The 15,273-nt window shown below is 42.4% G+C and overlaps 1 protein-coding gene across 4 annotated transcripts in view; it reads left to right on the top strand.

The window, feature by feature from the left end:
* Window positions 1-15,273, top strand: part of RARB (retinoic acid receptor beta) — a 549,550-nt gene that overhangs the window by 465,459 nt on the left and 68,818 nt on the right. For all 4 annotated transcript variants that reach the window (XM_016198793.2, XM_087824916.1, XM_016198795.2 and 1 more), the window contains one exon: window positions 14,217-14,358. In XM_016198793.2, coding sequence (XP_016054279.1) covers window positions 14,217-14,358 — 142 coding nt within the window. The remainder of the gene's footprint in view (window positions 1-14,216; window positions 14,359-15,273) is intronic.

The following is a 15,273-nucleotide window of genomic DNA, read 5'->3' as shown; positions in this document are numbered from 1 at the left end:
TTTTTAATTGTATACTTTTCATTTCCATCTATTTTTTTCCTTTTTATTGGAGAAACCAGATGGAAAGGAAGGCAGGAGCCTCGCCCTCGCTCTGGTGCCCTTCGGGAGCAGAGGCAGAACATTCCTGGCTGCCTCGTCTCTCGCACGCTGGCTGGAGGTGATGAGGGGCTGTCTAGATTCCGGGGATAATTGCCGGCGAGGTCAGGAGTTCAGTCTGAAGCTCACACTGGATTGGGGTGCTGAGGTTTGGAGAGTAAGAACAGCGTGGTGACTAACTTTTGGCTTTCACTGAAGTGGGTTGCCACAAATTATATTTGACAGTGTGGAAATGAAACTCACACATGTCACATGGGGTGCAGTTCATTTTCTGTGGCCCGGTATTGATTTGGTTATTTTGCTGGGAGTTGTCCGTTTGCTGGATTTTGACTCGGTGCGAAAAGCACCCATATTTGGGCTCTCTCCGCCTCCTTGCGTTTACCGAGCCAGACACATCACAAAAGGTACAGACCTGAGGCTCACACTGGGGACATGAGAATGGTCGTCTCCTTGTCCAGACGCGTAGAAATCTCAGGTGTCAGCGCTGGAAGGCGTGTAGAGATCGTTCCAAATGTGTGAAATGGAATCGCAAGAGGAGTTCAAGTTTGCCTGGGGCCCCAGAGCCAGTTAAAGGCAGAGCGTAAAACCAGCTCCCGGCCCTTGGGACTTCCACTCGGGTCCTTTTTTCCTTCGGCCTCCCCACCACCCTGCAGAGGAAGTTTGGGGACCTGAGTCACTCCCCGTGCAGCCTCCCACCCATTCATATACACAAATATTTCCCAAAAGCCAGATAAGGTACCGGATTTGGTGCTGAGGATACAAAAGAGTTATGACAAGTCTTCAACTTAATAAAACTACATCAGAAAAAGCTCCAGCCGCTGTCTGTATACACTCTACCGCTCATCTGTCAACGAACCAAAAGGAATTCGCGAGTTGCTGTGCTTGGAAGGGGTATTTTAAATTCAGATAATGGTGACATACGTTGGGCAACGTGCTGATGTACCCCGTACCTGTGGGCACTTCTTGCTGCTAGTTTTCGGGGGTCAAAAGGGACGGGAGCGATCAGGGCTCCGTTTGAACTCCCAGTACCGCATCCTTGCATCCTATGTATAATTTTATCGCAATCAGTGATTAGTAACTTTATTATCTAAATCTCTTTCCATTGTGCTAAAGATTTGCTTCAGGTTAGGACAGGGTCTTCACCCACACCTGGAGAGGATCTCATCCGATTTATGATTTCGTGCTTTACAGCACGCCTGAGATTAGAGGGCAGACGGGGGAGGGCGATGCCCCTTCTCACCCACACACGATGGCTGCCTTTGTGCCTGGGCGGTGACGCGAAGGGGCTGCTGTCACCGGTTCCTCAGCTAAGAGCTTCTTTAGGGAACCCCGCTCCGTGTTAGCTTCATTCGTACGTGGCCCGGTAATAGACGCATCACAAACGTAAAGAGCAACCGCACATTCCCCTTCCTTTGGAGCGTGTTAGAGGCACGTCCACTAAGTGGGTGACTTTGGCTTTAAATGATAGACCCATAGCTTCTCGGCTTCCCGGCGTGAGCGGTGGTTTCACATACCACTCTCCACTTTCCACAGAGCAGATAAGGTAGCAACACAATTAAAAGTGAAAAATAATCTGTCTGCTTTGCCGGTAGTGAATGCTTACAGTACACACACTGATACAATAGATTTTAAATAATTTACGCCCGGCACTTTTTTTTCTTTTGCCATCTGTAAATGAGGACACTTAATGCGGAATGGGCGGCGTGACACCCTACCCTTCCCCCATTAAGATAACAAGATGAGGGGCAATGATTCAGATCGGGATATTTTTGGAGCACAGCGCGTGGATAAAAATTAAAAATTAAAGGGGATGATGCTCTGAAATGCTTTGGATAAGCAAGCTCCTAAAAGCCATTTGGAAACCTGAAATTACAAATTAATTCAGACCCTCCTTGTGAGGGGCCCCTGAAAGCCCTTTCCGTTTTCTTGGCAGGATGAAAGCATGATTTTGTGGCACCGCCTGGTGTTTTCACAAGGTCTGTTCTAATGCTCGCTAAGGTGTGATGCTCAGTCCTAATGTGTCTCTCGCAGCCGTCTTTGGTCTGAGCCGAGTAAACTTCAGGTGATGTTAAAAACAAATAGGAATTAATAAGTGATGCCTTTTACCTTCCCCCATAGACAGGCTAAATCTCACATTAGCAGGACGAAGTGATTCACAACTTATTTTCCAGTCCTGAGCGGGTGGTTGATCCAGTCCTGAAGGATTCTTCCAGCTGCTGGTGGCAGTAAAGGGAATTGCCCCACAAATCCCCAAAGTCTAGGGACAGGGCTGTCTCACAGAAACAAAACTGCTAAGCTGTTTACAAAAAGCCTTTCAGTCCTTCGGTGGTTAAATGTAGCTTGGTGAGGATTTCTGGGGGCCCAACTCTTTTCCCTACACCTGCCTCTGGACATCTTTTAATTATTCATTGGAGAAAACTCTGGGTAAAAATATGAATCCTGAACGTGTGTGTTCCAAGGATGAAGGCCAAACACATCCAAGGAAATTTCTAGTCCTGTTTGATCTGAGAGGCATAATTCCCCAGTTCCATACACAGGCGGATGCTTAAGAGAGACTGAAGTGCTTTTAGATGAGTTCAAAATAAACACGCCCACCAAAGTTATTTTGTTTGTCTTTCTGGAGAAAATTCGGAGGGTAAATGCAGTTTCATGGAATGACCATCTGAAAAGAGCAGAAATAGGACAAAACATCCTCCCAGCTCCCTGGCAAGGCTTCCCGGCCAGGGAGCAGGGGAGGCGGGTCTGCTGGGCCGTTTGCTGGAGCAGGTGGCACATCAGGCACGGCCACCCCTTAAACAAGCCCGACCTGGGCCGCAGGAAGCGTTGGGAAGTAGCCACCAAGGAGAAAAATGTAATTTTGATACAGGAAATACAAGAGGAACGTACCGCTTTCACTCAAGATATATGTTTCTTCTGTCTAAAGCCAGCAATTTTGGAAAATGAAGCTGAGTTTAAAAATAAGGGCTCTGTCAGGGAAAATAAAACAGGTCCCCCTACATCCATTAGGCTGCCTTTAATTGAAAACTGAAGTACAATCTAACTAATTGGCAGGTACCTCTTTTATTACGAGGACCATCTTTCCCCCTTCTCTCTGGTGGAATCAAGAGGCTGCCATTCTCTTTAGCATCTAAAGTCAGGTATGAAATGGAAAAGCGGAGAAGAAACACTTAAAAACTTAATTGCGTGTATTCTGCCCGATTTTCTCTTATAAGATCAGTATAGAAAGGAGAAAAGTCAAGTTCCCTCAAAACAGCAGTAGCTGCTGGCGTGTATTTTTATACACATGGTACTTAGGTAAAAGCTCTAATGTGCTAATTGTGAGCAAGTTCATGTTGTTTAAAAGAGCTTTACCTTTTACTTTGGGGACCTATTTAATTTCAAGTCTTGGCACCGTGCTGACATAATATAGCAACTTGAATTTTAAAGATCAAGAAATAGGAGCTATGGGTGAAATTTGAGCCTATTTCTTGCTAATTTGGAATCAGAAAGAAGGGAGGTTGGGATAAATCATGAAGTTAGTATTTCTGTCTGAATTTATGATACTAGAATTTCACTGTTGAAAATATAACTTCCCTTTTCCCTTTTCCTTACATTTAAGGAATTTGGTTGGTGGTTATATTTATTGAATTTAGGTTTCTATGTTGACCTTTCATTTCCTCCCTTCCCTTCTACACGGAATCTCCATATGATATTTAAAAGGCAAGATAACTTGTGACGTGTTATTTTTAAATTATAAACCTTGCTCATGTTCCATCACAAAGATGATTAAGATACATCCCTCCCTGCAAAGGACTCCTGTTGGAGGAAAAATTAGGCACAAAAATCAGTCATTGCAATGTTGTAGAATGAATGTTGCAACAGGATATACTAGGATGGGAGGTCGGCATTCACGGGTGCCTGACCCCTCTTGGGGGCTATATCTTGGAGCATCAGCAGGTGGGAACCAAAGGATAAAGCAGGGAAAGGACTTTTGAGTTACAGGCAATAGCATGGCACAGAGGAGAGAGAGAACACTCTAGGTTTGGGGTCCTGGATAACTATGACTGGGCAAAGGGCATGTGCAACTTTGAGGGCAGGCGGACTCTAAACCATTCTGTGGATTTGGGATAATTCACTGGATCAGGTCTTAGCCCGGAGTCACCATGGCTTTTCCATACAAGGACAGAATCCATTTTGAAAGCTGGAGCTTAAGCAATATTTTCTCCATAAACTGTTAGTGAGATCTTTGCACTGTCAGAGCAGAGAAACAGAAGGCGACATCCAGTAAATGCCCATGATTTTAGTTGTCTGGCTCGTGAAGACTTCAGTGTAAATGCCCGACTGGCTTCCCTTCTACTCATACCTCCTCTGATTTCTTTTCACTTCAGATTCAGGATGTAGCCACTTTTAAAATGAGTGAGAAAAAGCTTGAGTGAGAAGATCTCAGAATGACATTGAAAATTAAATTAACTTGGAAAAAGGACCACAAATTGTGGACAAGCATCTCTCTTTTTTCTAATTTAGGTCCCTTTTAACATCATGAAACAATGCAAGTACATCATAATTATTGGTGCCTGTGAAAGGCCTTTGAATTATGTGATATGCGGTTGCCGTGGTGATGGACATTGTCATCAATCTGCAGTTATGACAGAGCTAAGTCCTAGCTTTGTTGATGGCAAAATGTTGCATACCAAACTTCTAAAAGAGATTTTAAAAGTCATGCTCTTCTGCAGAGTTTAAATAGATTTGAGCACGTTTTGGCTCTGTTTTCTTCTGCCTACCTTTTTTTCCCCCTCTTCAGTCCAGATGAGAATCTTTAATTTGGGGCCAGATGAGATTTAGTAATTAATGTGCAAAGCAGCTGGGGTCTGCTAACTTCTGGGCTGTAGCTTAGGAGCTATTTTGGTGCATTTTCTCAGTAAAATAATTGAGAATTAAAAAACTTAAAATGCATTGGCTTTTTGCCCTGTTATATTTAGAGTAATCCTGATAATAAATCGGTAACTATGGGTTTCGCCATGGAAGGGCACAAAATAACTGACCCAAGTAATCTAGAAAACAGATGTCTTTAGTTGGTTTAAATTCTCAAGCCCAGATTTAAAGAAAGCTACATGGAGCCCAGTGAAATCATCCATTTTAGTTTTTTCCTGTCTTAAGTTTTTTTTCTGCCACATCTCAACTCAGATCCTTGAGAACAGGGGAAGTGGCCCCCAAGCTGTATTTATAATATTTAACCTGCTGTACAGAAATTCTTTGGATAACAGATTAACTTCTCAAACCCCCAATCTTCCCCCTATTTCTAATTCACTCTTTATTTAGATGGCTCCCAAGTGGGGGTCAGAGGCAGCTAAGAGGTCTATGAATGAGCTGCTGAGCACCCTCCCGAAATTGCACCTAAATATATATGCTATTAGGGAGGAAATTTTATCCAGTTCTGAAAAAGTTCTTTGTATTCTCCCTGTTCCTCCCAGTCCCCTCCAAAGGCCATTATGCATGTGGGAAATAAAGTCCAGTAGTAGAACATAAAATACCTCCTGAATGGCTTTTCTTTCCGGTTCTTGCTGGGGTCATGGAATTGCTCTGAAGCTTCCAGGGGGGTCCTGAGGGGACAGTGTGCTTGCGGTAGACTTGCTTAACTCTGTCTGATCTACAATCTTAAAACTAGCATTAAGGTCAACCAGAGGCGAAGAGAGGCTATCCAAGACTTCCATATCCTCACGAAGGAAAAAGGCTGGAAACCTTTGCTATAGATGGTATTCTAGAGCCAGGACTGCTTCTTAATTTGCAAGAAGCAATGCAAAATGAAAATGCTTGCCTCTTGTTTCAAAGATTCAGAATTTCAAGACATTGACTACAGAGCAATAAACCATACATGAGGTGCTTCTAAGTACGGGGCCCTTAGTGACAATACAGGCTGCACACTCCCGAAGCTGGCCCTGCCTGTCACTGGTCCCTTTTTTAAAAGAGCTGGTTTAACTAAAAGCGTTTCCTTGCCTTAGGAAACTTTCTACCCCAAAATTTTGTTTGGAGATTACTGACCATAAAACCTGATGGATTAGTTGCCTGCCAATTAGCGGTTATAATAATCAGACCTATAGGATAGCCGGTCACTTTAATATATGATTATTTTAAACAAGGTCATGTGTTGGAAATACAAAAAAGACTTTCTTTTTTAACCTAAATCAAAAAATACTTTAGCGAACTGATTAACTGGCTTTGCTGCTGGTTTTCAGTTTATATTACCTAGTAGCATTTCTTCCCTGGATTGTGTTCCTCTAAAGTAAAGAACATCATGACCTGAATGCATTGGCTCACTGCCCTTCCTGGGCCATCTAAACTTTGGCATTTTAGGCCTTGATCTCTGATGTTGTGAGTTCAGGTTCTCAGTTAAGAACTTGGGCTGCCTTTTCATCAGTATTCCCAGGGAGTTTTAATTAATTGGGGATTAAAAGGATTGAGAGCATTGGCCTTTGGGTCTAGCAGAGGTTGAGCTCTCAGGGCTTCACCTGACAAAGTCCAGGAAAATGCCGTGATCACACTCTTCCGGAAAGATTAGTTCTCACGGAGACGATGTTTTTGCTAATTCTGTAGTCATTGCCTTCTTTAGAACCATCTGTCCGGGCATCTCCCAAAATAAAGGCTCGTTTTTCTAACCTAGGCAAGAGTGAACGTGCTAAGGAAACTTCTGGTCCGAGGAAGTTGAAAGGAGGCAGTTTAGGCCTAAAATACATGGTCAGGTTCAAAAGGAAAGGACAGAAGAGATTTTTCCCAGTTAGCAGGCAAGAGGCGCTGCAGAATAAAAGTAGGGAAATCACTTGTTCTGATTATAGGAGCCATGGCTGTTAGACACCAGAGCACTCAATCTTCACTATTGTCATCCATTCATCTTCACTAAATTCTTAACAGTGAGGCCTTGTCCTGGTGCACATTTTTTTTTTTTTTAACAAAAAATAAACAATTCTAAGCCTCTATCCCTTGGGAGAACTCAGCTTCTCAACTTTCTTGTTTAGAGTAAGAATCTTACCTTGTTTTCTTTTTTGTGGCTCAGAGTGCGGCCCCTCCCTAACTGGGTTGATTCGGTGTCCTTTGTGGTACATTCATGCCCACCCTCCAGGCTCAGGAGGAAACTCTAGGTCTCTCATCAGAACAGGAGGCTGTTTTTCTACTTTCTCCCTCCCTCTTACCCATTGTCTTTCAATGGGGTGAAAAGGTCTTTACTTTTCTCTTTCTCCCTCCCAAATCTTGCTATTAATAACTTTTTAGACGTTGTCACGCATAGACTTCCACTCACTCCGGAGGGTGTTTTTTGTTTGTTTAAGGCAACGTGTTTCCTGGTCTGAAAACTGTTTCCCAAAGTGGCTGTGATGGGATTATTCCATACTCACCTCCTACTGGCGGCTGCTTTGCGTCTGGTTGGAAATGGGAATCGCAGCTCCATGCAGGCCTGGGGTCGCACCGCACTGCGCTCCAGCCTGTGGCCGGGGTGAAGGGCTATTTGGGGCAGCCACCTGGTTACTTTTTGGTTGAGATGGGATTGAAATCTTTTTCTTCTAATGACCAAGACAGAACTGATTTCCCTACTTTCTTTCTCTTCTTTCCCTCTGGCAGGAGAAATTACCCTTTTGAACTTTACATGGAATAGAAATTAACTCTGCAAAAGCCCAACTCAGACAGATGTGCCTCCCACACTATTTTTGGGGCGAATCTCTTCTGAGCCAATGCTTTTTATGACTAATATAGTGCCAAGTTGCCTTTATTTTTAAAAAAAGAAATAGTTTTTACTCTGTGCCTTTCTTCAGATGATCATGACGCATTCTGCACATGTGAAACCTGTTGTCAGTGGTTTTGATGCTAAAAAGCAACTTCCATTCAAAACACCGCGGTATGAATTCTCACAACGTTATAATTCAACATGCATCAGCAGATTGCAATGTTATTTCAGAAATCAAGGCATCTTGGTCTACATTTCTGCCCAGATTTGAGGGCAGGCTTGGGGTTTCAGGTGTTTGTATTGATACCCAGAGTTCACTATCTACTTTATTATGTGTAAAAAAATAGCATGAGGAAAGCAGTGATTCACAGCTTTCTGAATAATCTTGGCAGAATATAATTCTGACCCTAACTTTCTCCTGTACGGAAAAGGAAATGCCTCTCCAGTAAATGCCTTGTGTAGTCTTCATGATCTTACTCAATCTGAACATCAGTCCAGTCTTCCAGCTGTCTGTCTGTCTCTCTTGCTCGCTCTCTCTCACACACACACATTCCATTCACATCTCTGCTAAACTGGACCGCTGGCCCTTTCCTGTGCTTTCTCACCCCCTAAGTCCTTCGGATTCTGATGGTCTTTATGGGTGCCTACTCTATGCACCCAGGCACTATCCTGGGCACTTTTTCACTTTGTGCTTCCATTAAAATTATCACAGTGCTTGGTGTCGCATCTGCTACATTGTGTTCACTTGACTGCCACTCCTGGTGGACTGAGAAAGGGCAGAAACCATGCCTTATACAGTTGACCCTTGAACAATATGGGGGTTAGGGGCACCAACCCACCCATGCAGTGGAAAATTTGAGTATAACTTTTGACTCCTCCAAAACTTAACTTCGAATAGCCTACTGTTGACTGGAAGCCTACTGATAATATAAACAATCGATTAACATATATTTTTTAGGTTATATGTTTTATATACTGTATTCTTAAAGTAAGCTAGAGAAAAGAAAATGTTAAGAAAATTGTAAGAGAGAAAATATATCTATAATACTGTGCATATTTATTGGGGGAAAAAATCCTTGTATCAGTGGGCCCATGCAGTTCAAAGCCATGTTGGTCAAGGGTCAGCCGTGTATCTTGGTGTGTCCAAGAGGCCCAGTTAATGGGCACTGGAGGGAAGAAGGAGCCAGCAGAGATCGAGATGGCCTTTGGAATCATGAAGCTGTCTACCCACGACAGCCTGTCCTGTCCAGAGATCCAGCAGAGTGTTCTATCCTACTCGGGAATCTTGGTTTTAAACATAAAGTATATTGAAAATTACTCAGAAGAAAGCTTTGAAAAAAGAGGTTTTGTCAATAACCATAGATCCCATTCCTGGGCACTTGCTACGTGTTGGGCATTGTGCTAACACTTCACATGCATTCCCTAACTGGGTACACTCCGTCATCCCATGAGGTAGGGTTTTGTTTTGTTTTTTTAAATATATCTTGATTGATTTCAGAGAGAGGAAAGGAGAGGGAGAGAGAGAGAGAGAAACATCAATGGTGAGAGAGTCATCATTGACCGGCTGCCTCCTGCAGGCCCCCGACTGGGGATCAAGCCCACAATCTGGGCATGTGCCCTGACAGGGAATCAAACCACGATCTCCTGGATCCTAGGTCGATGCTCAGCCACTGAGCCATGCCCGACAGGGCAAGGCAGATATTTTTATTGTCCTTATTTTACAGAATAGAAAACTGAGGCCTTAGTGTAACTCACTCAACATCACACAGGTAGTAAGTGACAGAGTCAGAGTTTAAGTACACATGTGCCTGAACTAAAGCCTAATTCTTAATCACTAGGCCATATCTAAACTGATAAAACTCACCCTCTGTGGGAGAAGGTGGAAAATGTGATGTGTGATAACATCTGAAAACCAGAAGGTGAGACAGGCTCCATGAATAGGGGGAAAAAGACATTATAAGACCTAGAGCAGTGATCTGAGAGTATTAGCAGAGAAAAGGTGGCCCGACTTCATCTCATATCAGAATAAGGAGTGACATAAACCACTTTTAGTTTCTCCATGGTCTCTATAGATTTGGGCTTTGAGACTAGTTCATCAGGGAATTATGAATTTTAGATTTTTAGGTATAGGAGAATATTTTGTTTTAAAAGAGACTATCTTTCCTTCTGATTTAGAGTTGTTTCTGCCCTGTAGAAAGTCGTGATTGATTAACAAGAGTCATGATTAACCAACAGAAGTTCTGATTGGCTAACCTGATTACAACTTAAATCAGTGGATCTTCTATTAACTCAGAGATATCTGGTTGCTTTTTTTCTTGTTTTCCCTGTGTCCCATATATTCGTTTTTCCAAAGGCAACATTTGCAAAACCGTAGTAAAATAGCATTGGTTGCTTGTTTTCTTAGGTACAGATAATATCACCCTCAAGGAATACGTTTCTATTGAAGAATTTTTATGGAATTAAGATATAATACATCCAGGACTGTCCATCTGGCTTTGGTTATGGCCGAGGAGTTCATTCATACATTCAACCAACGTTTATTTATTGATATCTACTGTATGCCAGCATCTGTCCCACTCTTGGGGATATGTACCAATACAACTTTATTAGGTGTTGAAGTATTGAAATACTTTCCTACCAGTTGTTTAGTAGCCATTGCCTTGAGTCTCTCCCTCCCCTTAACCACGCCCACTGTCTTGATTCCAGAGAAACCATATAAGCAGTGCCCCGAGACCATATTGGAGCCCACTAAACTGTCCACCTTAGTTCTGGGCCCCATGACTTTTCTTCCCCTCTGTCAAGGAGGCCTGGATCCCAGCAAGGAAGATGTCACACTTGGTGGTGGTACCATGGCATCTTAATGTGAAAATATATGATCCCATTTAGCTCCCTGAGGCTGTGACCACTGGCCACAGGCTGGCATTCCCCTATGTTGCCCATGGAACCTCAGAAGTAGATATTTCTATTGTTTAATATTTTCAATATCATACTTAAATAGTTGTAACAGAGAAGGGAAAGCAAAATACCAAGGTTGCTTAGAGGAAGAAGCATTCATGTGTGCTCAGATCTATCAGAGAGAGCATTGTGGAGGAGGTGATGTACATCTTGAAGACCTAATAGTAGTTTTCTGGGTTTACTCAGAAAAAGATGTCCCAGGAAAGTGAAAGAGTGAAATTGTGGTGTCAGCAACCCTAGACTTGGTGTCAAAACCAAACCTGAACACTTTCTGAAGACTGACAGCCATGAGCTTATGGGCCATTTAGTGAAGTGTTCCAGCTTCCATCTAGCTACCTGTATCTGCCTGAGGTCCCGCACAGAGGTGTTGTGAAGACTCAGTTCCAAGATAAAGATAAAAACCATATGAAAGCACTCATATGGGTGTCTGTTAAGCCCCAGGTTAGTCCCAGGAAATTGCCATTTTGCCCACACAGGTGGAGGGTCTTTCCTTCCTTAGTCTTCCAATACCTCCTCCTCCTTGGCCTTTATCTCTGTCCACAGGAACTCCCTCATTCTCAGCTCCGAGGCCATCCCAACTTGTCACTCCCTGGTGTGATTCCACATGGGAAACCCAGAAATTTATTGCTGGGAAGGATCTTAGAAATAAGCCACCCAGCTCCCTTTTCAGCAAGGAGTGAGGAGACTTGAGGCTCTAAGCCCTTAGCAGATCCAGTGTCCATTGAAAGTAAAATAACATCTGATTATTGTTTGGTGTGACTTCCATTTTATTTATGAGTGCCTTCTAATACCAACAGTTGGGGTTGGTCTTCCAATTAAGCTAGAGTTTAAAAGTTTCCATTTTAAATAATGTTAACTATAAAAAGAGTCAACCTAAACAAAAATATTAAATAAGTAAAACTTAGCATGTGTGCACGCACATACACTCACTAGGTCTTCAAGCCAGAGGTCTGAGAGGAAGCCAGTTTTATGTAACAGTTCACAATATCTACTAGAGACAAGGAGGATTCATACAACGGAAACCACTTTTTGGCCTTACAGGGCATTTCTGTTTGCCTGACCCAGGTATAAAAATACCTCACAGCGTATAGTTTCGTCAGCAAGTATTCTACCTTGGTGGAAATGATTTACTGAAACTTAGACCTTCTCCTGAAATCCAGCCAAAAATCTGATTTGGAAAACCAAGAAGTCCTATTTAGTTTCTGCTGTCATTGTTACTGAACCACATTGACTGGATAATTAGTGACATATAAAGTTCTGTCTTCTTCTTTCATCCCAGCATCGTGAGGTTGTTTTTCTCTCCTCCACGGTCACTCACTGAGAATTTGCTGAGCTGAATATTCAGTGTTTAAACGGAGGTCAGCTCTGTCCATAGCTCACTTGCTTCTCACATGCGGGAAAGACTGGGTCTTCCATTGGGTGGGTGGTTTTTGGCAGGAGAGCAAGAAGCTTTTGTAAAGTGAGTGTGTGCATGTGGCAGCCAAAAGGGTCCTGTAGGGGTTTTTTGCACAAAAAAAATGTGTTTGGAGATGACCACTCTGCACAGATTCAGTGAGGGTTTCCGAGTATTTGCAACCTGTTATTTTCAATTCTGGGCATATTTGTAGCTCCCGAGGTATAAAAATAAACTGTGTTTTCTTGGAAAATGTATGTGTCTGGGATGTGACAGGAGCAGTAACCTTAAATAAGATTTCCAGGCGTTTACAGTTGAAGCATGCCAGTAAAAATATGTTTATTTAGACATTAAGATCCTAGGGTGCCCACGTAAATATCCTAAACAATGTGCTACATGAGCTTTCTTCGCTAATGTGCTTTAGCTTTGAATGTGTTTAGTTCTGGCTCCTGGAGTGTTAATGTACTACAGGGAAAGTTGAACTCAGATGGCGAGTCTTATTTGCCGTTCAACACGTTTAGATGGTTGTTTCTTCCATTCAAGAGAATTGTTTCTCGTGTAGGTAAAAGTTACATGGCAATTGAGAGTGTAAAACTCCTTGCTTTTAATACTCACAGTGACATAGAGGTTTTTGTTGGGCAACGGAAGAGAGGAAAGGCAGCGGGTACACCCTCACTCCCCGTCCGTCCGTCTGCGTGTTTCGCCAGCATCGCTGGGTTATCTGTTGTCTGCAGGGCTGTATCTAGAAGTGGGGAAGACAAAGAGAAGGCCAGGACCTGTGCTCATGGAGCCCAAGCCTGCTGTATTTCATCAGTGCTTCACAAAAATCAGCAAACATCTCTTCTGTTGTCAAAATATAATTTTCAAAGAGTTAAAAAACAGTAATTCATCCAAATATGCAGTAAGCACGCATTGAAGACTTATTTAACTCATTAATGAGGGAACCAGTGACTAAACTGGTCCTAGGTAGGTGGATAGGTAGGGTGGGTGGATGGATGGATGGATGGATGGATGGACAGACGGATGGAATAAAAGGAAAAAAGAATACCGGCATAAGATTGCAAAGTTAGATATAAAACTCGTGAATGCCCTACATGGCAATAAAACAGTAATTTGTGGGGGTATATTTCAACCAAGCAGAAATCCTTTGTACCTACACTAGACAATTATTATCTGTAATTTCCCAGTCTTCTACAATCCTTGCAGAGTTTGGGTCTAATCAGTAGTAAATAGGAAATCAAACAAAGTAACATTTCTCAAGAGCATTAGATGACTCGGGTAAGCTTGTCAGTCAATGATGTAGTAAGCGCTGCCCAGCAGTACTTTCTGCAATTATGAAAATACTGTGTATATGTGCTGTGCAGTGTGGTGTGGTAGCCACTGGCCATTGAGCATTTGAAATGTAGCCAGTGAAAATGAGGAGTTGGAATTTTAATTTTTTTTAATTTCCACTAATTTTGATTTAAACAGTCACATGTGATTGGTGGCTATTATATTGGAAAGACCAACTCTAATATGCCATTAAACAGGCAGTCATTTTGCTGTTTTATTTTCTGGATAATTTTTTTCTAAACATTTTATAAATTATATCCTGTTTTAAATATTATAACAGGAGTTAAATATGTAAAAGAACTCAGAGAAGACTCCTTTGAAAAGATCTAATTCTGTCCCTAATCAAATCATTTCTTTTGCAAATCTGGTGCCTCTTATATTGGGTTTCTTGATAGCGGACTCATCTGAAATCATTCTGGCCGGCAAGGGAACCACTTACGAAGTTAGCCTGTTTGGAGGGAACCCAACTCTGCATTATGTTTTCCAAGTGAATCAGCTTGGTATTAATTTCCTTTAGCAAGATAATAACAGTCAGGTCTAGTTTTGATTAAAAGGGACTCTCTGGTTTGCAAAAAAGGGAGAACCGACTATTAATATTTCACAAGGACTTTCAGGCTTAACTAAGTTAACATTTCTGCTGCCGTCACTTCATTACTCAGAACGAGCCATTAATGCATCGATAAGGTTGCCTTTGATTTCTCACGAAGCTCCGTAGTTTCACTCAGTTTTCTCTTGCTTGCTGACTTGCAGGGGTTCTTCCGCAGAAGTATCCAGAAGAACATGATTTACACTTGTCACCGAGATAAGAACTGTGTTATTAATAAAGTCACCAGGAATCGATGCCAGTACTGTCGACTCCAGAAGTGCTTTGAAGTGGGAATGTCCAAAGAATGTAAGTGGATCTCAAAACCTTTTTTCCCGTTTGCCTTATCTATAAATATGATTTGCTCCACTTCCCAAATTGAGTCATGGGGGCATCAGCATGTGGAATTCAGACGTGACACTAATGATATATTGCCAAGGGCAGGTGTAAACAGAGATGGCATGAAAATAGAATGACTGTGGGGATTTTTTTAGATAAAACTTGAGTGGCAGTTGGTGAAAACATAGGAGTTGGGTGTCGTGGATGGCAGATTTGTATTCCAGAGCAGTTACTCACTGGGTATTTCAGAGCCAATAGTATCTCCGACATACCACACAGCTTCTTGGAGACCCCATTTCCCCATCTTGACAATGGGAATAAAGAGTTTTGCTTGTACTGGTGAGTATAAAATGAGGCATGAATGTTGACAGTAGCGATAATTTGCCCTAATTTTTTAGAGGGGAGAAAGCGTAAAATTTTTGTTGTGGAAGAAGCATGGAGAAATTTGGCATGTTGACATTTTTCCAAACTTGATGTAGATTTCTTTTCTCCCAGCCACCCACTCTTCCAAACAATTATACAGTTTATTAATGCAAAAAAAACACACTTTAGTAGATTAAAAATTAGTGGTCTATAAACATCATATAATAGGGGTTTGAATTAGACGTGCTTTAATGTAGACAGAGTACACAATACTTCACTCTCACACTCTCTCTCTGATGCTTTCAAATGCAGGGAATAAGAAATTGGTGGGCAAATGGCTTGGTTCAGGCAGCCCTAAGGAAGACGCTGGGATGTGTGCCGGTGAAGCACCTAATGGGATTGCTTTCGTTTCATTCATCCCATCACCGGTATTTGGCAAAGGCAGACTGTGACTTGGGCACTGGGCTAGGTCTGTGAGGGGACTCTGGAGATGACTGAGACATGATCACTGCCCTCTAAGAG

Source organism: Miniopterus natalensis, chromosome 15, assembly GCF_054644295.1.
Source record: "Miniopterus natalensis isolate mMinNat1 chromosome 15, mMinNat1.hap1, whole genome shotgun sequence".
In the NCBI taxonomy this organism is placed as follows: Eukaryota; Metazoa; Chordata; class Mammalia; order Chiroptera; family Miniopteridae; genus Miniopterus; species Miniopterus natalensis.
The sequence above is the reverse complement of the archived record's forward strand: the minus strand, read 5'-3'. Positions and strand labels throughout refer to the sequence as shown.